This window comes from Panulirus ornatus, chromosome 19 (assembly GCF_036320965.1).
Source record: "Panulirus ornatus isolate Po-2019 chromosome 19, ASM3632096v1, whole genome shotgun sequence".
NCBI classification, from domain to species: Eukaryota; Metazoa; Arthropoda; class Malacostraca; order Decapoda; family Palinuridae; genus Panulirus; species Panulirus ornatus.
Genome location: NC_092242.1, coordinates 64,152,070 through 64,175,892, shown reverse-complemented (window position 1 = coordinate 64,175,892; position 23,823 = coordinate 64,152,070). Strand labels below are relative to the sequence as shown.

Genomic DNA, 23,823 nt, shown 5'->3' with positions numbered 1-23,823 from the left:
AACTTTAATTCTGATATTCACATTTTAAAATAGTTTCAAGTAGGGATGCTCATGACATTCTTACCTGGATCTTGATCTATGTGAACTTTTTGTTCTTGTACGGCTTCGTGAACGAGACCGAGATCGTGAAGGTCTCTTGCTACGAGACCTAGACCGTGTTCGTCGGCTCTTACGGTCACGAGAACGAGTACGTGAATGTGAACGACGGGTCTTGCTGACCTGAAGGTATTCATCACAAAAATAGCTTCCATTAAACTGTTTTATTATTGGGGTACCTGTAAATTGTTTATGAATTTCTGCAATATTATTCTGCAACACCATTACAATTCTTTTATCAATAAGCACCTTTTGTGTACTATTTCAGAGGAGAATATGAGACTTGGAAAATGGATGCAGAGAAAAATCATGAAATCTGATAAAGACAAACCACAGTGGAAACCACCAAAAGAGATTCTGTGAAGGGAATGGATAAGGAAAACTGACCCAATGAGCATAGTCAAGTTGTTACAAATAGATGGAAAAAAGACTGCTGGAGAAATAAAAACACGAAGATTATAAAAGTAGAAAAGAGGAAACATTATCAAGGAAAGTGTACACATGAAAAGTGACATGGTTTTTGTCAATTCTACAAGAGACAAGTTGTGAAAACGAAATAACAGTACACTACCAATTCATTACCTTTAGCTACAATCCCATTCACTAACTCTAATTCCATTTATATTTACATGGGATGAAATAGGTGCACATTTCTTAAAAGGACACTTCTATACACCTTATCACCATTAGCTGATGTTTTACATAAGCATTTATCCACAAAAATTAATTAAACATCATAGACAAAGATCAAATTTAAAAGATTTCAAAACACACAGCAATCACTCTAGTGAGGAATAACTTGCTGGCAAGTGGCTGCTTCCATCAATGTACAAAGTCCAACTCACTTCAGAATATGGTGGTAATACATTCAGAATTCTTATGTTATAATATTGCCTTTCTACTTTCTGAAACTACCTACAAATGTAAGATTAGAAAGCACACTCCCCTAATCAGCTGAGTGTGTGGGAAATGCCTGATTATCTCAAAGCTGCTCATGATGTCCCTCTAGTAGTAATGTTTGTAAATATATTGTGCAAATCAATATTCTACTGCACATCGTATCTATTCTATCTATATCTTTGATGCCTGTTCCCACCTGCAACTACCTCAAGGGGGTGGCCATGGCAATGGAGTGTCCATAATTAGTGAACTCTAATACTGCTTATTAGCCTTTAGTGCCTCACCCTTAACAGGCCACTGGCAGAGGGCAACTCCAATGCAAGCTTTGCAGAAGCTCCTACCTAAATTTTCTACCTAATGCTACTGCCTAAATGTTCCCATCAACTACAACTACCTACTGCTCCTTACATTTTGCCAAAAGGCAGGGCTAGTGCATGGTCCTTACTGCAAGAAAATCTAGAGTTATGAAGAATGAGCTGTGTAAGTTAGGTGTTGTCAAGTGTTATGTACTTAGAGAGATTGGATGTTTGTGGACATACTGTACAGATATACTGTATACATTAATATTCTATTTCAGTACACACATATCAATAAAGAAACTAAATATCTAGGCATAATTTTCTGTAAATATATCTCAGTGATATGGAATCCTCCATATTTGCACCACCTAAAAATAGTAATCTAATGCACAAAAAGTTAACTGCCAATCTCATGGTGAAGCATGAGGGTAAGGTGAATGTGGGAGTGAATGAGTTGGGATGGAAGCAATGGGTGACAAATAACCATACCATCCAATGGTCTTCCCTCATCCCAACTTCACTCACCTGCTTTCCATTACTATCCCTCACAGCTTTTGTAAATGATTGTTACTGTGTACATCTACTCCTTCCCCAAATTCTACATTCAATATTTGCATCACTCATCCAATACCATTGTTGTTCACCACAAATGTAATACAATTAATACTGGTAAGAAATGGAGTAGAATCTCCAAAATGACATGCTAAGATGATACTTGCCTTGTAAAATTAATGGAAAATTTTGCAAATCTAAGAGTCCCTTCCGCAAATTTTTTAGGTGATATTCAGGAAAATTCAAGTGGTTTCTTGGCACAATTACCAAACCTACACTCCAACTAATACGCCATCACTACATTTCCTACCATGTCCATCTGTGCCTGCGTGTTTGCTCCCATGAGTGAATGCTGTCAGTTTTCATACAATGCACTTATATCTATATTTACCACGCTGTAATTAAGAGGACTAAGTGTGAATTTGCCTCATGTACATTTCATGAATGCAAGATAGAAATGGATCTAGGGTGGATGGCCATCACTCAGGAACACAGCCCTATCTCTTACATGTTAAAGTGCTGGACAATATAAATATATTTAAGTACAATAATGTGCTTATTTTTTTCTTTATTTCTTCCTTAAACATTTAGATTACCAATGTGCCTGTGCTGTATACAATGTTTCTTGATATTTTATTCATATTTCTGTGTGAAAATTGGGTTCAGAAACCTACCCCAAAAATGTAACACCCTGTATCCCACTGAATTCTGTGGTAAAATAGGTTCCACTGTGTGGTAATTCCTTTGAATAATTTCTTAAAAATGCATCTCCAACTTAAAACAGTGATTAGGTGCATATCCTCAACTTCTATTTAGTGTGAGAGTGAGAAATGGTTTTTATATTTGTACAGCACTTCATAATCGTTTTGAACACCAAAATGAGCTTCAGGCAATACTTTTGTCTCCAACTTAACTTATACCCTTCAATACAAAACGTTTCCATTCCATAAAATCAATACCTATTTTGCTTGCACTTTCATGATATACAGCTATGTTCAAATAGTTCACTTACAAAATCTGAGTTTCTACTAACCTTCACTGTTTTAGCCTCATATTTGGCAGATAATTCAAAGAGCAATACCAATAAGTTTTCAAAATAATCATGAAGACATAAAGAATGTATAGGAATCAATTTATTCCTTGAGTTTCCTTTTTCTGTGACAGCTATCTCTATTGTATTCATCATTATATTCTAGAGCACAATAATCATTTTCAGTGCAATCAGTAGTTACCTGTCTGAACTAATCAACATGAACTAACCTCCTTTTTTTTCTCTTTCTCCACTTCTTTTTCTTTTTCCTTTGGTTCCTCAGGCTTTGTATCCTCCTTCTTACTCTCTTCTCCATTAACTGGATCCTTTCCTTCTTCTTTGATTGTCTCTAGTTTTTTCTCTTCTTTCTTCTCCTTATCTTTCTCCTTAGTTTTCTCTTTATCTTTCTCTTTGTCTTTATTCTTGCTGCTACTGCTGCTGCTATTGCTATTACTGCTACTGCTGCTCTTATCTTTTTTTGAGGAGGAGGAACTTGCTTTGGATTTGGACTTCGACCTAGATCGCTTTGAGCGGGACTTGGATCTAGATCTTTTTCGAGAGCGAGACCTGTGGAGACATTAATTCATATACATCAAACTAACTCTATAAATTTTAAATCCAAATAATTCAGATAAAACATATACTATACTGCAACACATACCATAAAACCAGAAAAATAGCATGCACACAAGAAAATCTGCACTGACATACGTGGGTATAATTTTTTGGTTTCCTTAATTAACTACAGTCTAATGTATAACACTGACTGGAATACTTTCTTCAGTAAGGACTAAAGAAAACTGTTTCAATACAGTTAAGAGAGGTTAAAACAGAGGCAACTTTTATTCTTTACTTATATATGAACCTAAGTCTTTTGTGGTGGTTATCACACAAATCAGTACTTCAGTCTCAAAAGCTTCCAGATCTTTACTAATGGAGGATGCACATTAGTTTATCATTCTTTTCTCAACTCATCAAACTTTGTTAAAATATTGCCCAATTATATATTCTTTTTAACCATATCTGCCCCTATGCATCTAGCTAAATTATAAACTTGACTGCGATGAAAATCACTACTACGCTTACCTTGACCTAGACCTCCTCCGAGATTTGGAAGATGACCTTTTCCTTCGAGAACTAGGACTGTGTGAACGTCGGTGCCGTTCTCTGTACCATGTGCAAATAAAAATTAATTTCCTTTAATCTCCAACATCTAATCTTAATGGCATGTTCTTTAAAGTACTGAACTAAACAATGTATCTGAAACAGCTTATCATTGAAACATTTGAGGAGGAACATGAAGTAAAAGTCAAGTAAAGTCAAGATTTGTAATGTATCAAAAGAAAGACTGCAGATGCTAAGGGATTCTTTTTAAGGAAAATGATATAATCTGCTATGTAGAGGATTAATTTAGAAAGACTATGAGGATTTGCAAATTCATTCTGGCAGAAGGAAAAGGGGGAACAAAAGTCCCACACATAATGAAGGGGGTTACATGCCTAAAGAATTATTGTTTGAGCAATTTGTTGTTATACTAGTCGCAAAGTATAAAAGAGCTTACACGTTAATAGATTCTGCCAGCTTGTTGTTACACCACGAGGGAAGTTATCTTCAGCAAGGTTGTGTACTATCAAAGCAAAATCGTGCTGGAGAACTTATAACTCCAAAGGAGTCCATCCTTTCCCTACTAACGATTACAGCACAGCCTTGGGGCTTTAGTAACTCCTAAAGAAAGTGACCTGGGATTGTATAATAAAAGTGAGGGAAGGGGGGGGTTACTTTCCAGACTAAAAATTTGCATTCATGAAAAACAAAATTATTCAACATGTAGGTTAGATGGTGAGCACTATGTGCTAGGCCTGCTGTCATGGCAAAATCTTATCATAGGCACTCACTGGGAGGTAATCATGAACATTTCACCTCACTGATAGTGGGAAGGGCTATGTTGATCTAGGAAAACGTGGAGTTCCATAAGGTACTGGAAACACTTTTCGAAATAGAAAACTTTGAAATGAATAACTATGAAAATTTAACTGACAGCAGAGAGGGTTATGCTGATCTGGAAAAACATGGGGTACAGTAAAAGTAAGGAAAATACATTCTATCATAAGAACCTACAAAAACCTTTTGTGGGGCACAGCACAAATAAGGGAGACACTTTTACTAACCAACAGAAGCTATGAAATCCTTACTCAACTGAGAATGGGGTGGCTAAACTTACCTAAAAAATTCTGGGGTACCATAAAAGAAAGGGAAATGCTTTTAAAACAAACAGAACCATGAAAAGCTTACCTAACTGATTGAGGAAAAGGATAAGCTAATCTGGGAAAATATTAGGTATAAAAGTAAAGAAAACACCTTTAGAAATGAAGAAAGCCAATAAAAACCTTAATTAACTTCCCCTAGAAATCTAATTTTACTGTATTTTCAATGTTGTACAAAAAAATCCATTATTAGCAATTATTTCTGTGAAGACTCTAAACCAGAACTTTACTGATGCCAAAATTAATCTTATCAACCGAAAAGAACCCCAAATGTAGGGTAATCAGGTTGAATAATACAACAGCAGGCAGAGATGTGTTCATTACCTCTTGCACACTCCTGTTAAGAACTGCCCCTGGAAGCAACCACAGCATTCCCTTTGGCTTATCCTAAGCCCAACACCTCATATGGTGTTATATTCCCACATCCCCCCTAAGATTAATCCTCACCAGCAGTTATGTCTGTGGAGAATCTAAACTGGAACTTTATTGATACCAATAGTACTTTTACTATCAAAGGAAAAGAACACCAAATGTAGGGTAATTAGTTTAAATAATACGGTAGTAGGTGGAGATGTGTTTACTTCCTATTGTACAATGCCGCTTTGCATTTGGATTCCCCTAAGCCCAACATCTGATAAAGCATTATACTCCATCATCTCCCCACAAGATTAAGCAAACTGAAAAGTGTGAAAATCAACAAAATACAATACAAAATTGTCCAGTTAGCTTAGTCACCAGTGTGCTCTACTCAGGTGAGACATGGGACATTCTCAGCTGGAGAGGACACTCAGGAAGTATCTTCCTGCCCAGAAATCTAAGTTGTAGACAGCCTGTGGGTGACCAGGTGGAGGGCCAGAACACTCCACAGATATCTCCTGTTCCTGTAGGAAAGGCAACTACTGCCATCTAGCTTGACAGCATACTATCAGTGTGAGAGTGCCTCAACCATCACACCTGTTCTGTTCCATGCCTCTGATCCTGGATCCTGACTCGTTGTCCAACTGTCAGAGGAATATGGCCTGTTGTGTTACAGTTAATCAACACCACCTCATCCAGATGTGCCACCATTTTGGAGCTCCTTCTGCTAAAGGGCCCACCTCCAATGCTAAAGCACATCTCTGAAAGTACATGGCTATGGTCTCATCATGTCCATGTCTGCCACTAAAGAACTTGCCACACTGCACTCCCTAGTTCAAGGAACAGAATGCCAGGCTCCAGATGGTGTCTACAGCCTCAGACACTTGTAAAGCTTGCCACCATCTGGCAAAGAACCTGATATTTAGGACACACTGAAGGGACAGATACAATACAGATGGATGTGCTGGATATAACTCATCAGACCAGTGATGGAGAGATAGCTAAGTCTTTATGGATCTCCTCCTCATGCAGAAGGCTGCTGATGATATCTTCAGGTCACACTTCCCAGGAAAGGCATCTCCCTTAGGTGCTGGATAGTGCTCTCACCAGTGAAAATCAATGATAATCTTGGCAACAGGTAAAATTGTGCAGATTGCTAAGCCATAATGGTGCCTTGTTTACACAACAAAGCTCTTGCGGGTGTTCCTGGCAGAGTTCTCTTCAAATGCCTTTCACCTAGAGTTAGGGGGCCCATCATGCTGGGACTTGATGTGTCACATAAGGCCCAAAAAAAGTCCAGTCTATGTAGGATAATCATGTGAAATAATACAGCAGTGAGCAGAGATGCATTTACTACCTCTTGTACACTCCAGTCAAGGACCACCCCAGGGCAATTGCTGTGCTGCCTCCTGCTTCTCCCAGGCCCAACATCTCATACAGCTGCATACTCACATCAAGTAATCAGACAATCCCAGGAGTGAGTTTGAAAGTGGAAACATTGGTAAAACTGTTTTGAATCACATTCCAGTGCTGATGGTTATCTTGTGATGAACAAAAAAATTTCATTTTTTAATGTGCCATATGAGTGAGAACCACTTGAACAAAACAGAAAAACATTATAAGTAATTGCATAATACATAAATAAACATAAACATCACATACTGAAATGGACAAACTTAACGTGGAATATTTCACAAACTGTAAGTGACCATGGCAATTACACTTGACACTGTAAACACTTTACCATTTTCTTTGGGATACAAATCTAAGTTTTCTTTGGCAGTGGTTGTAAAAACAAATCTTAAATTATCTACTTTTTTTCCAGTTGAAAATAACTGAATAAAAAAATATCTAAATACTCTGACTATCTGGCTATGATGATCGATCCAATTTAACACAGAGATCATTGCAGATCACTGTGAAAAGCAACAGAAATCATCAAAAAACGTTCTGAACAGTCCACAGGGCCAACCATTGCTTCTCAGTTCAAAGGTGGCCTAAGGAACTCTCATAATCTTGCTTTCTGCTCTTCAAGTTTAAACTTCAGAGATACAATAATGATAACTGTATCTTCTGCCACTCTTATACTGATTTATATTTGTTAACTCTTTTTACCTTCATTTACATCATACTTAGGTAATTCAGTAAGTTATGGAAAATGTGGACACAATGAGTATCCAGAAGGTACAGTCATATGCCTGCGACAAGCAAAAGGTTCCAACGAAACAATGACTCAGTTGCCAGCTGACTCCACTGTCGCCTCCTGCAGAGCAATTCATTCATTGTTTATCATTAATTTTTTTTCAGTAATTTGGGAGGTTGTTTTCATTCAAGATGTAAATATATGATGCACAAGTGTATGTTCAACATTATAGTGCATATATAATGAGAAACAATAGTATGTTTTTGAAGGCTGCTTAGGAGCTTGCAACATGAGCAGTTTAGTGTACGTTTGAATCAAGTACTTTGATTTCTTTATGCATCCTTTGCAGTTTGTTGATTGTCATGAGTATCTGCTACGTATTGTGATGCACGGATAAAGATACATAATAATTACATATGATGTTTTTGATGAGTGTTCATGACCCAGTTACATGGGGCTCGTAGTATCTCTTTAAATCTGGAATTTTCAACTCTTCCTCCACATCCTTTACAATCAGTTCATTATAACAAGTGTAAGGAGCAAGAAATCTCCTGCCCTTATGAAATGCAAGCCATTCTGCAGGAATCAGACATTAGATACTTTGTCTTCATTCATTTATTTATTCCCCTGCTATCAGATGTTATCCTTACGAAAAAAGTGATAAATATGGAAACTTAATCATTTTGCCTTGATAAAATGACAGTAGAAATAGGTTCAACAACAATTTTCATATTTCATATGCGAATTCATATTCCTTAAGAAAGCAGCTACAAATAAATTCTGTGACCAAAACTTTAATCATCTTATCATCAAAGGAAATGAATACCAGGTATTTTGTTCAATCAATTAAAAATATGAGGGCTAAAAAGACTAGTTCATTTGTCCATTTCCTTTAACATCAAAATACCAATAGATACAAGGAGTACATTAATGAGTCTTTTAGTCATACTTTGTAATGATGGCAGAACAAAATAATTTAAGTTACCACAAACACAGTTGAAATAAATTTGGATCTGTATCCCAGAAAAAGTGCATTCTAGTGTTTAAATGGTGTCACGCTTGATTTGATGAAGCACTGTACACACACACACACACACGCACAAGGTTCATGGTCTGACGAAATTTTACCATACATGCAGGTATACCTGACAAACCTCTTGTTCAAGGTGATGCTGGAAAGAGGCAAAATGCCAAGGGAGTGGAAAAGGGGTAAATGTCATACATATCTATAAGAAAGGGGACTTATGGTAATGTCAAGAAGAAATGAATCATAGCTTCACTTGCAAAAATCAAATTTACAGCTGCCATGCATAATGTTCCAAAGACAGAGATCACCATCCATGGATATGCCCTAAAGACTACAACATGGTTTACCCTAAAAATTCAAATGCCCTGGTTCAGCCTAACAACAGCAAGTCACACCCTCCCAACCCATATATCAATTCACTCTAATTCATCTTATCCAATGCAAGCCTCTCACCCTCCTGAATTTTCAAAGACCCCGATACCCTATGGCCTCCTTCACTCCAACCTTCCATCTCCTCCTCTCCCTTGCTTCTGCCACTTATGGCATGTAGCTCCGCTCTGTTGATCTCTCTTGACTATTCTTCTTCATATGCCTGAGCAAATCAAGCACACACTGGTCACTTGTAGTACTCTACACTTAACACTACACCTCTCCCTGACACTCATTTCTGACACAATCACCCTGCTTCACAAAACATATTTTCCAAGGGCATCTCATTTCCAAAACATCAACCTGCATCCTTTCAGCTGCGTTCAAGTCCAAGACTCTCATCCACACAACATTGTCAGGAATACTGTACAGTATCATTCAAACAAAATCACCTTTGCCATTTTGAACAATGACCTTTCCTTCCACATGCTCTTAATGCAACAGATAATATTGCCCTAAACATAGTATGGTTAAGAGTCAAGCAACAATACCTTCACCTTGTCAATGGGCTCAGTTTTTTCCTAAACATTATGAATTAATTGCAGCTCAGTCTAATCAGGCAATGTTTTGAATCTTCTATTCATCTCAGACGTATAAATGTGACTGCTGCTACTAAATATCTTGATAAAAATAGAGGCATAAACAGACACATCAACAGAAACTGAGACTGATTTAAAATAATACCTGGACCGAGACCTTGATCGGGTTCTCCTGTGAGACCTGGATCGACGGGAGCGAGACCTAGTGCGGCGTCGTGACCGGGATCGAGACCTTTAAAAATCAGGAATATAAAATATTTCTGATGCTCAGATTTCAGTGCAAAACTGGCTGCTTACACAACACATACTAATCTGAGTACCAAACATTTTGTCACTCTTCATTTACTCTAAAGGTACCCCCATAAAATCTGTTTTTTCTTCTTCATGCTCGTTCACTTTTTTCCCAGTTTAGCGAGGTAGCACCAAGAACAAATGTAGAATGGCCTCATTTGCTCACATCCACCCTCTAGCAGTCATGTATAATGCAATGAATCGAAAACCCTCTATCCACAACCAGGCCCTAAAGACCTTTCTGTGGTTTTTCCCTGCCCACTTCATATGCCCTGATTCAGTCCATCTACAGCATGTTGCCTCCAGTATACCACATCACTTATTCACTATTCCATTTATGCCTCACACCCTCCTGCATGTCGCTCCATCCTTTCATTTCCACTTCAGTTCCCCTTCCTTGTCCCCAACACTTCTGACACACATACACTCTTTGCCAACCTCTCCTCATCCCCTCCATATCTCCAAATCATTTCAATTTCAGCACACTCTCTCCAGCTATCTCAACCATACTATATTCATCACCACAACTCTTTCACCCTACCACTCCTTCCTCAATTAATCATCCTTACATCATATATTGTCCTCATACATTTCATTTCTCACACACTTGCCCTCTTCCATTCTTTCTAATCTAGGGCCTACAACTCATATCATTACAACACCTCTGGGACTACAATGCCATTAAACAACCATCTTTGCTCTCATAAACACATTCCTTAACACATAGGTTATTTAGCTCCTCACCCACCCTAAAGTTCACTTCAACTTCCTAGTTCCATTCCTTGCTAAGTCCACTTGCAGGTATCTAAAACACGTCACTTCCTAAAAGTTATTTCCAATCAAACTCACACTGTAACTAACCTATCACCCTCTACTGCTTAACTTAATAACCTTGCTTTTATTCACATATACCCTCAACTTTCTCCTTTCATACACTCTCTCAAACACAGAAACTAACTTCTGCAGTTTCTCACTTGAATCCGCCACTAGTGCTGTGTATCACTATACAGGCATTCCATCAATTATCAGGCAACCAAGCATGAGCCAAACATAGTGATAATCCTAACTCATTAATCAATAATCATCATTCCCTTTCTTAAGAAATCTAACTGCTATCACATCACTCTAGCTGCTTTGCCACCTACACAAGGCTTTTGCCACATCTTTTTTTCACCCAACTACATGCCATAACCCTCTCACCTCACATACTTCCACATCCAAAACATGCTACATCTGCTATCCTACCCTTGAACACATTCATCAGTCCTTCAAAATACTCACTCCATCTCCTTTTTACCTTATCTCTGCCTGTTACCACTTTCCTATATGCCATGTCACTGATGCCCCTATTTGACCACCTGTTTTTCTCACATTATTAAACTCCTTCAGAAATACTTTCTCATTTTCCCAGAAGTTTACTGATACTTGCTCACCCCACTTTCATTTGCCATCTTTTTCAACCCCTGCACCTTCCTCTTAATATCCTGCCACTTACTCTTGTACATCTCCCAATAACTTGCACTCCTTCCCTGCAAGTAAAGCCCATACACCTATCTTCCTCTTTTACGAAAAAATTTACTTCATCCTATACCACACACTACTGCTTTTCTCATTCTCAACTCTCACCATTTGCATACCACACTTCTCTTGCACAAGTTAGCAATGATTTTCTATATACCACCACCTTACATTTACAAAATTTTCTCTTAAAAATCAGTTTTATCTCATTTTCACAAACCTCTTCCTGAAAATTTACCTAATCTTGTTCATTCTAACTTCTATATAATATTTCTTTCTTCTTTCTTATAGCTTCTCATTTCTAATCTTCTCGATTTTGTTATTCCCTTATTGGGTGAATTTTTTTCCAATATCGAAAATAATCTCAGTTACTTCAAATACTTGCTTAAAACTAAGTAAAATCTTATAACTACCATCATTTTTCATAATTTCCCCCCCTCCTTGCCTTCTACTGTTACCACTTAAATGCCTCATATTCTTAAGAATTAGCTGTAATTTGAGTGATCAACATTTTTTCCATCAAGTCCCTACTGTTAACAGAAGGCGTCAGCTTAGCCTGTGCGACAAGTGCAACTAAACACATCTCTCAAAAATCACTGTTGAGTCTTTGACACTAATGTGTGAAGGTGTGTAATGACACTGGGTTTGAAAATTCTATGTAGGAGCTATAAATGAAAGTGCTCACATTTGTCATGGCATCTGGCCCTATATACATTCTAACATATATTTGATGACTTTAGCTAAAAAACACAAACAAGGATGTCAAAATATATGAACATATACGTACAAAGATATGGATATAAACATGGGCATGGTCACAGACAAGCATGAAAAACGTGTACACAATCACACACAAAAAGTGGTCAATAAAACAATTACACACGCACACACACAAACACTAACTCAAGAACTATCTATCTATCTATAGGAAAGGATACTCACCGTGATCTTGACCTGGATCTCTTCTCTTTTGATGAATCTAAGAAGGACATGACAGGATCAATGGCTGAAGCTATATAGTTTTGTGCTTCTTTTACACGCCTCATTGCTTCTTCTATCTCTCGTTGTGCAGCCTCATTACTTTTTGTTTGAGGTTTGATAATTGCTACAGCGGAATGGTTCACCCTGAAAGGAAATAGCACTTAAATACTCTATTAATCCTTCCAACAATTCTTTTATATTGGAAAATTACTTTGGAAAAAAATTCTCCTGAAGTGAAATTTTTTTAAACTATTTGAGAAAAGATACACCAAGCAACCAAATATTGGGCAGATGATGAAATTACTCTCAAAACAACATGTCTCGTGTGTTACATATTAAGATTTTAAAAGCCAAGCTTCAAAAGTATTAAAACTTTCAAAATCAATAGTCCAGCACATTTAAACTACTGCCAATAGATCATGAGTTTCCAGGGTTGAATGCTTTTGTGTACCATGTGCTGGCAAGAACATGCCACGATGCTGATGCCTGAACATAAAGCAATAAAAGTCCATGCTTTTTTTGCTTGTTTCAGTCATTCTCATCAATGCTGCTATAATAATGTCTGCCAAAATGGTGAAAGCCTCAAGATGAAATGTGGGAAAGAAGCAGGAGTGGATGGGACTGACGTTGAGTTTCTCTAGTAAAAGACTGACAGTGTTGCTAACTGGTTAGGCTTCTCTAAGTAAGACCCAAGGTGCTGTGCCTGAGGACAAGCAGAATGCCTGAATAATGCCACTATATATATCAAAGGGGGATAAGGATGAATGTTCAAATTTGAGTAAGCAACTTACCAGGTACACTCAATGCTTATATCTCTGTAATTAAAGCGTTCACTTTTGTTCCTCACGCCTTTAAATAATGGTACTATCAAAGCATTCTCAAGTACCTCATCTCACATTTATTTATTTGTATCTTTTGTAATTAAAAAAGTCTAAAAGAAATGAATTTAAGCATAAGACTGATATTCAAATGATAATGTTACTGAAAAGACAACATCAATCCAATACCACATATAACATTTATCCATTGTTTATCCTATTCAAGAATCTTAAACAGTTCTTTAACTAAACAAAAAATTTAGTAAAAGAACTGAATTTGGTAAATAGTTCTTACTAAGCTGGTTAGCGATCTTCAAGAAGTGAGTAGTACTTTAGATGAGTGTATGAATTGCAAGTGACATTGTGACTAACAGTCATGTGATTAGCTTCAAGCCATCATGTGGTGACCAACAGTCATATGGCTGACTGTCATGACAACCAACAGTTTAACACCTCAAATGACTCATTCTGTTCATTCTCAATTCAACATTCAATACATCTATAATCAACTGAAACACATTCATGAACAATAGTTCATTCACATAAGTATTAATTTAATCATTACTCTCTCATACAGTATCACTCATTTGGTAAATATAATGAAATCTATTTGTCCATACTCTTCATACAGCACCAGATTTACTTTTGTCTGTCAACAAGCATGTAGATGCCACATGCAAGAGCAAGTAAGCATTTTCTTTACGATCAGAAAATGTTTGAATGCAGATCAAAAATACAGTTTCTTGTGGCACTGAATGAGTAAATCTACAAATGGGTTAATTTACAATATCTTAATGGTGCCATACTGATTTTGATACATTTACACTTATAAAGATAATTCAAGCACCCTTTTCTAAACTTAATGCTAAGGGGACTGTAGAAACCTTAATGATGTAGCTGATATTTATATATTTATATTTTTATTATACTTTGTCGCTGTCTCCCGCGTTTGCGAGGTAGCGCAAGGAAACAGACGAAAGAAATGGCCCAACCCCCCCCCCCCATACACATGTATATACATACGCCCACACACGCAAAAATACATACCTACACAGCTTTCCATGGTTTACCCCAGACGCTTCACATGCCTTGATTCAATCCACTGACAGCACGTCAACCCCGGTATACCACATCGCTCCAATTCACTCTATTCCTTGCCCTCCTTCCCTCCTGCATGTTCAGGCCCCGATCACACAAAATCTTTTTCACTCCATCTTTCCACCTCCAATTTGGTCTCCCTCTTCTCCTTGTTCCCTCCACCTCCGACACATATATCCTCTTGGTCAATCTTTCCTCACTCATCCTCTCCATATGCCCAAACCACTTCAAAACACCCTCTTCTGCTCTCTCAACCACGCTCTTTTTATTTCCACACATTCTCTTACCCTTACGTTGCTCACTCGATCAAACCACCTCACACCACACATTGTCCTCAAACATCTCATTTCCAGCACATCCATCCTCCTGCGCACAACTCTATCCATAGCCCACGCCTCGCAACCATACAACATTGTTGGAACCACTATTCCTTCAAACATACCCATTTTTGCTTTCCGAGATAATGTTCTCGACTTCCACACATTTTTCAAGGCCCCCAGGATTTTCGCCCCCTCCCCCACCCTATGATCCACCTCCACTTCCATGGTTCCATCCGCTGCCAGATCCACTCCCAGATATCTAAAACACTTCACTTCCTCCAGTTTTTCTCCATTCAAACTCACCTCCCAATTGACTTGACCCTCAATCCTACTGTACCTAATAACCTTGCTCTTATTCACATTTACTCTTAACTTTCTTCTTCCACACACTTTTCCAAACTCAGTCACCAGCTTCTGCAGTTTCTCACATGAATCAGCCACCAGCGCTGTATCATCAGCGAACAACAACTGACTCACTTCCCAAGCTCTCTCATCCCCAACAGACTTCATACTTGCCCCTCTTTCCAAAACTCTTGCATTTACCTCCCTAACAACCCTATCCATAAACAAATTAAACAACCATGGAGACATCACACACCCCTGCCGCAAACCTACATTCACTGAGAACCAATCACTTTCCTCTCTTCCTACACGTACACATGCCTTACATCCTCGATAAAAACTTTTCACTGCTTCTAACAACTTTCCTCCCACACCATATATTCTTAATACCTTCCACAGAGCATCTCTATCAACTCTATCATATGCCTTCTCCAGATCCATAAATGCTACATACAAATCCATTTGCTTTTCTAAGTATTTCTCACATACATTCTTCAAAGCAAACACCTGATCCACACATCCTCTACCACTTCTGAAACCACACTGCTCTTCCCCAATCTGATGCTCTGTACATGCCTTCACCCTCTCAATCAATACCCTCCCATATAATTTACCAGGAATACTCAACAAACTTATACCTCTGTAATTTGAGCACTCACTCTTATCCCCTTTGCCTTTGTACAATGGCACTATGCACGCATTCCGCCAATCCTCAGGCACCTCACCATGAGTCATACATACATTAAATAACCTTACCAACCAGTCAACAATACAGTCACCCCCTTTTTTAATAAATTCCACTGCAATACCATCCAAACCTGCTGCCTTGCCGGCTTTCATCTTCCGCAAAGCTTTCACTACCTCTTCTCTGTTTACCAAATCATTTTCCCTAACCCTCTCACTTTGCACACCACCTTGACCAAAACACCCTATATCTGCCACTCTATCATCAAACACATTCAACAAACCTTCAAAATACTCACTCCATCTCCTTCTCACATCACCACTACTTGTTATCACCTCCCCATTTGCGCCCTTCACTGAAGTTCCCATTTGCTCCCTTGTCTTACGCACTTTATTTACCTCCTTCCAGAACATCTTTTTATTCTCCCTAAAATTTAATGATACTCTCTCACCCCAACTCTCATTTGCCCTTTTTTTCACCTCTTGCACCTTTCTCTTGACCTCCTGTCTCTTTCTTTTATACATCTCCCACTCAATTGCATTTTTTCCCTGCAAAAATCGTCCAAATGCCTCTCTCTTCTCTTTCACTAATACTCTTACTTCTTCATCCCACCACTCACTACCCTTTCTAATCAACCCACCTCCCACTCTTCTCATGCCACAAGCATCTTTTGCGCAATCCATCACTGATTCCCTAAATACATCCCATTCCTCCCCCACTCCCCTTACTTCCATTGTTCTCACCTTTTTCCATTCTGTACTCAGTCTCTCCTGGTACTTCCTCACACAGATCTCCTTCTCAAGCTCACTTACTCTCACCACCCTCTTCACCCCAACATTCACTCTTCTTTTCTGAAAACCCATACAAATCTTCACCTTAGCCTCCACAAGATAATGATCAGACATCCCTCCAGTTGCACCTCTCAGCACATTAACATCCAAAAGTCTCTCTTTCGCACGCCTGTCAATTAACACGTAATCCAATAACGCTCTCTGGCCATCTCTCCTACTTACATAAGTATACTTATGTATATCTCGCTTTTTAAACCAGGTATTCCCAATCATCAGTCCTTTTTCAGCACATAAATCTACAAGCTCTTCACCATTTCCATTTACAACACTGAACACCCCATGTATACCAATTATTCCCTCAACTGCCACATTACTCACCTTTGCATTCAAATCACCCATCACTATAACCCGGTCTCGTGCATCAAAACCACTAACACACTCATTCAGCTGCTCCCAAAACACTTGCCTCTCTTGATCTTTCTTCTCATGCCCATGTAGCTGATACTATATAATATTCTCTGAGACTCATTGTGCTTTTGTATTCATGTGGCATCATTTACAGTATATTTAAGCTTTACTACACTTTTTAACTGTCTTTAAGGAATTCATTAATTCCTTAAACCCAATCATAGACAGCTGATAAACATCAGTAAGTGGTAGTAATACAGTTAATGACAAAAATGTTTTTTTCCTGTGAAATCCATTAGTGGCTTCAATTTCACAGTGTGTACATACACAAAACTTCACTGTACAAAAAAATATATCAGGTAATATTAACATCATCCTTTACAGTATCTATTTGTAGCTATAATGATCACAGCATCAAGGGAAAAAGAAACTGGTGCTTATGTGCACAATACAGTGAAATGTCCTCTGCATGACAAAGTAAGTACAAACTCAGCCAATATTTGAAGAACTATTCAGTGCATATATCACTCACGATGAATCAATATCAGCAAATGCAAAAAGTACTGTATTCATTTACTAACTTAACTATTCGACCCAAATGCTCTTGGTGGTGCATCTTCAAGGCAGGGATGATGGATGGTTGCTCAGAGTATTCAACAAGTGCATTTCTTGTACCATCAAGCTCCACACCCAATCGAAGATACCGAACCTCACCACCCTTTGATGCAAAGTCCATTAGCTGATCGGATGTTATCTGAAAATGAAGTGATGACCCTAATCAGCACTACTGTATCCAGACAATCACTGTATGTAAATCTATGGCAATGTTTTATACCAATCTCTTGGATATCCAATATGTAACCAAATTCTGTAACCATAAAAGATTTAGCTATGATAGCCCTCTACAGAATTAAAAAACAACTTTTGAAGTGCAGAGAGACATAACAGGAGTATCATATTTTCTTAACCACTCACATTTGGGTCGAGGTTCTCAAATACAACTGTGCGCCGAATCTCATTTATCTTATGGGATTCTGTTGTTGCTGGAAGTGGTGGATAATCTGGGAGATCATTCTCCCCTAGACTGGGATCATATGTCCTCAAGACAATACCATCAATCTGAGAACAAAGGGTTTAACTGTAAAAATCGAATAGTATACATAATCCTAAGATTTTACAAAATAAGTTGCTTATATAAATCAAAACATTCTGACTAATTAAATCATCAATCCTATGGTAATCTTTATCTTTTATCTTTTAATGAAGACTTTGCATGTCTATCAAAGGAGACAAAATTTATAGATCTCTCCATGTCTGGCTTGCATGTCCATTAAACAAGTTATAAGCTTCACATCTTTTCATAATATTCAAGGAAAAAACACAGTTTCCTTATATAATAAGCACCATTTCAAAAGATCACTTCTAACCTGATTAGTGACATGAGCTGGCCATTTAGCTTCCTGTCCTATCCCTGGGATAGTTCCACCCGTTCCAAGAATCTCCATTGCTCGCTGCTCATCTGGCATGTCCCCCGTGGTGAAAGGTATAATGATGAGTGCTCGGTCAATAAACACCGTGTTGGTGAGGTGTTGAGCCACTGCAACTGACTCCCGGTCATGGAACTTGAGAAAACAAATGCGAGACTGGACTGGTATGGCAACATCACGACTGGAAAGTAATTACTAATGTAATTTAACATTATGTAAACACTATAATAATAGCTTCAAACAGCTATCAATCTAACTTTGGGCCTCCTTCGTTCTTCCACTATACAGCAGAATGGTTTTGTGAAATTTCCATTTATGTGACAAGAGCTCTTCACAATTTCCACCATTAAGGCAACTCTCTCTCTCTCTCTCTCTCTCTCTCTCTCTCTCTCTCTCTCTCTCTCTCTCTCTCTCTCTCTCTTCTCTATTACAAAAATATTAGGATACAAGTCCAGCCCTTATTTTGAAAAAAAAAATAGAAAGACTACAGCTTCATCAAGCCTATGGCAAAAGTATGAAAAGTATGGTGAAGAAGACAGTACAGGACAGGAAAAACTTAAAGTAAAATTTCATAGAGAATTAATGACTCAGTGAGACAGATTCAGGTTTAAAAAGAACACTGGATCTTAAAAAGAGGTTGTTTTCTATGAGTGACAACAGTGGACTGTTTAGTGAAAGATGTCACGTACATTCACCTGACAAAATTTTCTTCAGCTATTCTCCGGTATTTGCACTATTAATAAAGAAGTATAAAGAATAATGGGGGTAAAGGGACAAAAGTTATTTATGAAAGGAAAAACAGTAAACAAAAAGACAACACAGAAATAAGAATCATATTCAAAAGCCAATGATCCACCTGTTAACTGCCTTTAAACAACCTATCCCCATTTTTCCTTAATGAATGAATGTAATCCATTCACACAGGACTGCTTTTGCACTACAAGATCTAATAATTTCATTCTTACTTAGAGCTGGGATTATAATTAATCCAAACCCACAAGAGATTGTAAGACAAGATCTACTATCTATAGTGGAAAATCCCCAGCCCAAGGCAATAAAGACAATAGTTTGAAAGACATCAAAGTCAAGTGCCTTAAAAAATTACTGTACTGTAAAAAGTTTTATACAAAGCTCCCACTTGGGTTGTAAAAAAAAAAAAGCAACCAGTTTTTCCAGAGGAAGGGCCAGGGAAGTATTCCCACTTGGACTGCAGACAGAGTAAACCAGTAATCCCAGAGAGAGGACTAACAGGTCTATTTGGAAAATAAAATCTGAACTCAAAAATAAGGGTTTTTAAAGGCAATCTCAGGTAATACCACAACTAGCATCGTTCTGTGGTGACAAGGGATAAAGTGCTCTTGCAGAAAACACCAGTCACTTCAAAGACACCTTATTCTTCAAGGCAAATGAATTTCTGGCCAAACTGGACTCAACTAAGTAAAAGGGGCAAATGTTAGGACAAGGTCATACATTAGGAATGCATAAAAAAATCTCAATACCTGAAAGTCTGTAAGGTCGACTGTTCGTGTTACAAATTATGATAATTCTATAAAATTAGAATAAATACATACATCTGACTGAAGGTGAAATTGTCCAACTATATAATAATAAATCCACTGACACGATGTAAACAAATGTTGATACATCATATTAGTCATACTTCCAATCTATGTGCAGTTTATGGGCACCGAAGTAATCTATGGAAGTGAAAGAAAAGCCTATCAGCGCACTTCTTACACTTCAGACATAAATTGTACCAGAAGAGCTTGATCTGGATCTTTTTACTAATTTGATCTTGCCTAACGTGAAGCAAGTCCCTACCGGATCTTCACGCTGCCACCGACAGAGCTTACATTGTAGGATACAGTCTGATGTCTTCTATCTTTCCCAGGAATCCAAAAAGCGTTGACATTTGATCCTTAGTAGCCTGGGGGGCTATGTTGGAAATCTGAACAATTCTGGTTTTCGACTTCATGGTCAAAATGCCTGCCTAATCAGCTACACATGACAAACTTGACTGGCCACGCAGCTTGTAAACAACGTCGGCCTCCTTCCCATCCACCACGGAGCCTGTGGCAGACGGCACGACACCTTCCTTACTATCCACCGCAGTAGGTGTCTTTTTAAGTCGCCTCATTTATCATTTCTACCATCGAAGAATTTACAATTACGTCAATTCAATTATGGCATTATTTCTTAACAATGCTTAATGCTTCACTTATGAAGCAGTCTTGAAGCCGAATTTAGTAGTAATCAATGTTTGTGTTCCCATGGCATATTATCATATACAAAAAAAAATTTTCTTCTTCCTACAAACAAGAATAGCACAATGAACTACGTTACCTAGCTTTATCACTTTCAATTTTTCATATGTAAATTCTTGATCTATGGGTCATATATTCAATGTGTTTATGGTCAAAGATGGATTTCTTTTTATTTTGCATTTCATCATTCCCTATCAAAATGATGCTAGATTAGAAAATGAACTTGTTAATTCAGCTGAAGAAAATGGATTACTGTTAATAACGCATAACTCTGCAATCTGTTTATCTCCACTATCATATACAACCAGGGGTTTACTGCTGGCATATATCATTCAGATAGCTGCCTTATCTTTCTTATAACTAGAAGGATATTTTAAAGAGATATCTTTGGTTTGTTTTATTGATGACTAAAAGATCTGCTTTCATGAAAATTCATAATACATGAAAAATGATCAAATAATAATAATATTCTGATACATCAAAGACAGCATTTTTTTTTTTTAATACCTTAGGCATTCCTACAGTTATAAACATTTCCATATAATATAATTACACATAATCTTTAAGTATTATGAAAAAATTAGTTTTCATTTTTCAACAGTTACTGTATCAATGAAAATGATGATTTCATTAAAAACATATCATATTCTATACACAATCAGAACACTATGGTTGTGAAGTAATACTGCAAGAAAATATCATGTCAGCACAGTTACTGTAATAATAAGTGCAAAAAAAAAAAAAATCGTAATGATTCATCAGCAAAATTGTGTCAAAACATTAAAACCTAAGGACAGGGAAAGTGACATGAAGGGGAATTTCATTCCTATGAGAAGTACAGCAATGCCATACATTCATTTGACACCAAAGCCAAGTTTCTCTTGGAGTTTACAAAAATACTAATTTTGATGTTATTCATCCTGAAGTTTCATAATAAGTTCCACATTTTTCAAAATTGAAGAGAAAATATCCATGAAATATGGATTTATTGCCAGACAGGGGTATCTTCCTCAACATATGCCCTTACTTGACTAAACTTCTGAACTCATTTGTTTAGTTTAAAAAATAAATGTTACTGTGTGTGCTTTGATTATTTATCATTCATACACTGTATATGCATAAGTGTGCACATGAAAGCATGTAACTTTGGCAAGACTGTCTTTGGAAGTACAGTCTCATCAAAGAACTTTCATTCCAAAGTGCACATTTCCCCGCTACTAGAAGCAGCACAGCCTTGGGCTGCAAAAGCCTTTAAAAAGAGATCCTCAGTAACACCATGATTCTTTCCCAGAAACTGGTTCTGGGTACACAAATACATGTACTAAAGTGTTTACCTACTCTGCTTGCTCAAGGTTAAGCCACAAGTGAGGCTGTATCACAGAATACAGTCACTTCAAAAATTTTATTCATTTCCATGCTACTGGAAGGAGCAAAGCCTTTAGAAGTCTTGGGTAACATCCAAAATCTTTCACAGTATGTGGTCCTAGGGTGGATTGAATCAGGGCATGTGAAGCGTCTGGGGTAAACCATGGAAAGTTGTGAGGGGCCTGGATGTGGAAAGGGAGCTGTGGTTTCGGGCATTATTGCATGACAGCTAGAGACTTAGTGTGAACGAATGGGGCCTTTGTTGTCTTTTCCTAGCGCTACCTCGCACACATGAGGGGGGAGGGGGATGGTATTCCATGTGTGGCGAGGTGGCGATGGGAATGAATAAAGGCAGACAGTGTGGATTGTGTGCATGGGTATATATGTATGTGTCTGTCTGTGTATATATATGTGTACATTGAGATGTTTAGGTATGTATATTTGCGTGTGTGGACATGTATGTATATACATGTGTATGGGGGTGGGTTGGGCCATTTCTTTCGTCTGTTTCCTTGCGCTACCTCGCAAACGCGGGAGACAGCGACAAAGCAAAAGCAAAATAATAATAATAATAATGATAATAATAATAAATAATAATAATAATAATTTTTTTTTTTTTTTTTTTTTTTATACTTTGTCGCTGTCTCCCGCGTTTGCGAGGTAGCGCAAGGAAACAGACGAAAGAAATGGCCCAACCCCCCCCCCCATACACATGTACATACACACGTCCACACACGCAAATATACATACCTACACAGCTTTCCATGGTTTACCCCAGACGCTTCACATGCCTTGATTCAATCCACTGACAGCACGTCAACCCCTGTATACCACATGACTCCAATTCACTCTATTCCTTGCCCTCCTTTCACCCTCCTGCATGTTCAGGCCCCGATCACACAAAATCTTTTTCACTCCATCTTTCCACCTCCAATTTGGTCTCCCTCTTCTCCTCGTTCCCTCCACCTCCGACACATATATCCTCTTGGTCAATCTCTCCTCACTCATTCTCTCCATGTGCCCAAACCATTTCAAAACACCCTCTTCTGCTCTCTCAACCACGCTCTTTTTATTTCCACACATCTCTCTTACCCTTACGTTACTTACTCGATCAAACCACCCCACACCACACATTGTCCTCAAACATCTCATTTCCAGCACATCCATCCTCCTGCGCACATCTCTATCCATAGCCCACGCCTCGCAACCATACAACATTGTTGGAACCACTATTCCCTCAAACATACCCATTTTCGCTTTCCGAGATAATGTTCTCGACTTCCACACATTTTTCAAGGCTCCCAAAATTTTCGCCCCCTCCCCCACCCTATGATCCACTTCCGCTTCCATGGTTCCATCCGCTGACAGATCCACTCCCAGATATCTAAAACACTTCACTTCCTCCAGTTTTTCTCCATACAAACTCACCTCCCAATTGACTTGACCCTCACCCCTACTGTACCTAATAACCTTGCTCTTATTCACATTTACTCTCAACTTTCTTCTTCCACACACTTTACCAAACTCAGTCACCAGCTTCTGCAGTTTCTCACATGAATCAGCCACCAGCGCTGTATCATCAGCGAACAACAACTGACTCACTTCCCAAGCTCTCTCATCCCCAACAGACTTCATACTTGCCCCTCTTTCCAGGACTCTTGCATTTACCTCCCTTACAACCCCATCCATAAACAAATTAAACAACCATGGAGACATCACACACCCCTGCCGCAAACCTACATTCACTGAGAACCAATCACTTTCCTCTCTTCCTACACGTACACATGCCTTACATCCTCGATAAAAACTTTTCACTGCT

The 23,823-nt window shown here is 38.2% G+C and overlaps 1 protein-coding gene across 3 annotated transcripts in view; it reads right to left on the bottom strand.

The window, feature by feature from the left end:
- Nucleotides 1–20,444, bottom strand: part of Srp54 (splicing regulatory protein 54) — a 32,890-nt gene extending 12,446 nt beyond the window's left edge. Inside the window, exons 1-9 of one of the 3 annotated variants that reach the window (XM_071674136.1) lie at nt 20,229–20,444; nt 18,316–18,556; nt 17,864–18,007; nt 17,470–17,642; nt 12,388–12,570; nt 9,782–9,868; nt 3,964–4,044; nt 3,108–3,444; nt 65–219 (exon numbers count right to left, since the gene is read on the bottom strand). In XM_071674136.1, the coding sequence (XP_071530237.1) occupies nt 65–219; nt 3,108–3,444; nt 3,964–4,044; nt 9,782–9,868; nt 12,388–12,570; nt 17,470–17,642; nt 17,864–18,007; nt 18,316–18,556; nt 20,229–20,350 (1,523 nt within the window). In that variant the 5' untranslated portion in view covers nt 20,351–20,444. The remainder of the gene's footprint in view (nt 1–64; nt 220–3,107; nt 3,445–3,963; nt 4,045–9,781; nt 9,869–12,387; nt 12,571–17,469; nt 17,643–17,863; nt 18,008–18,315; nt 18,557–20,228) is intronic. The other 2 variants (XM_071674137.1, XM_071674138.1) reach the window with 2 other exon arrangements.
- Between the last annotated feature and the right edge of the window lie 3,379 nt (nt 20,445–23,823).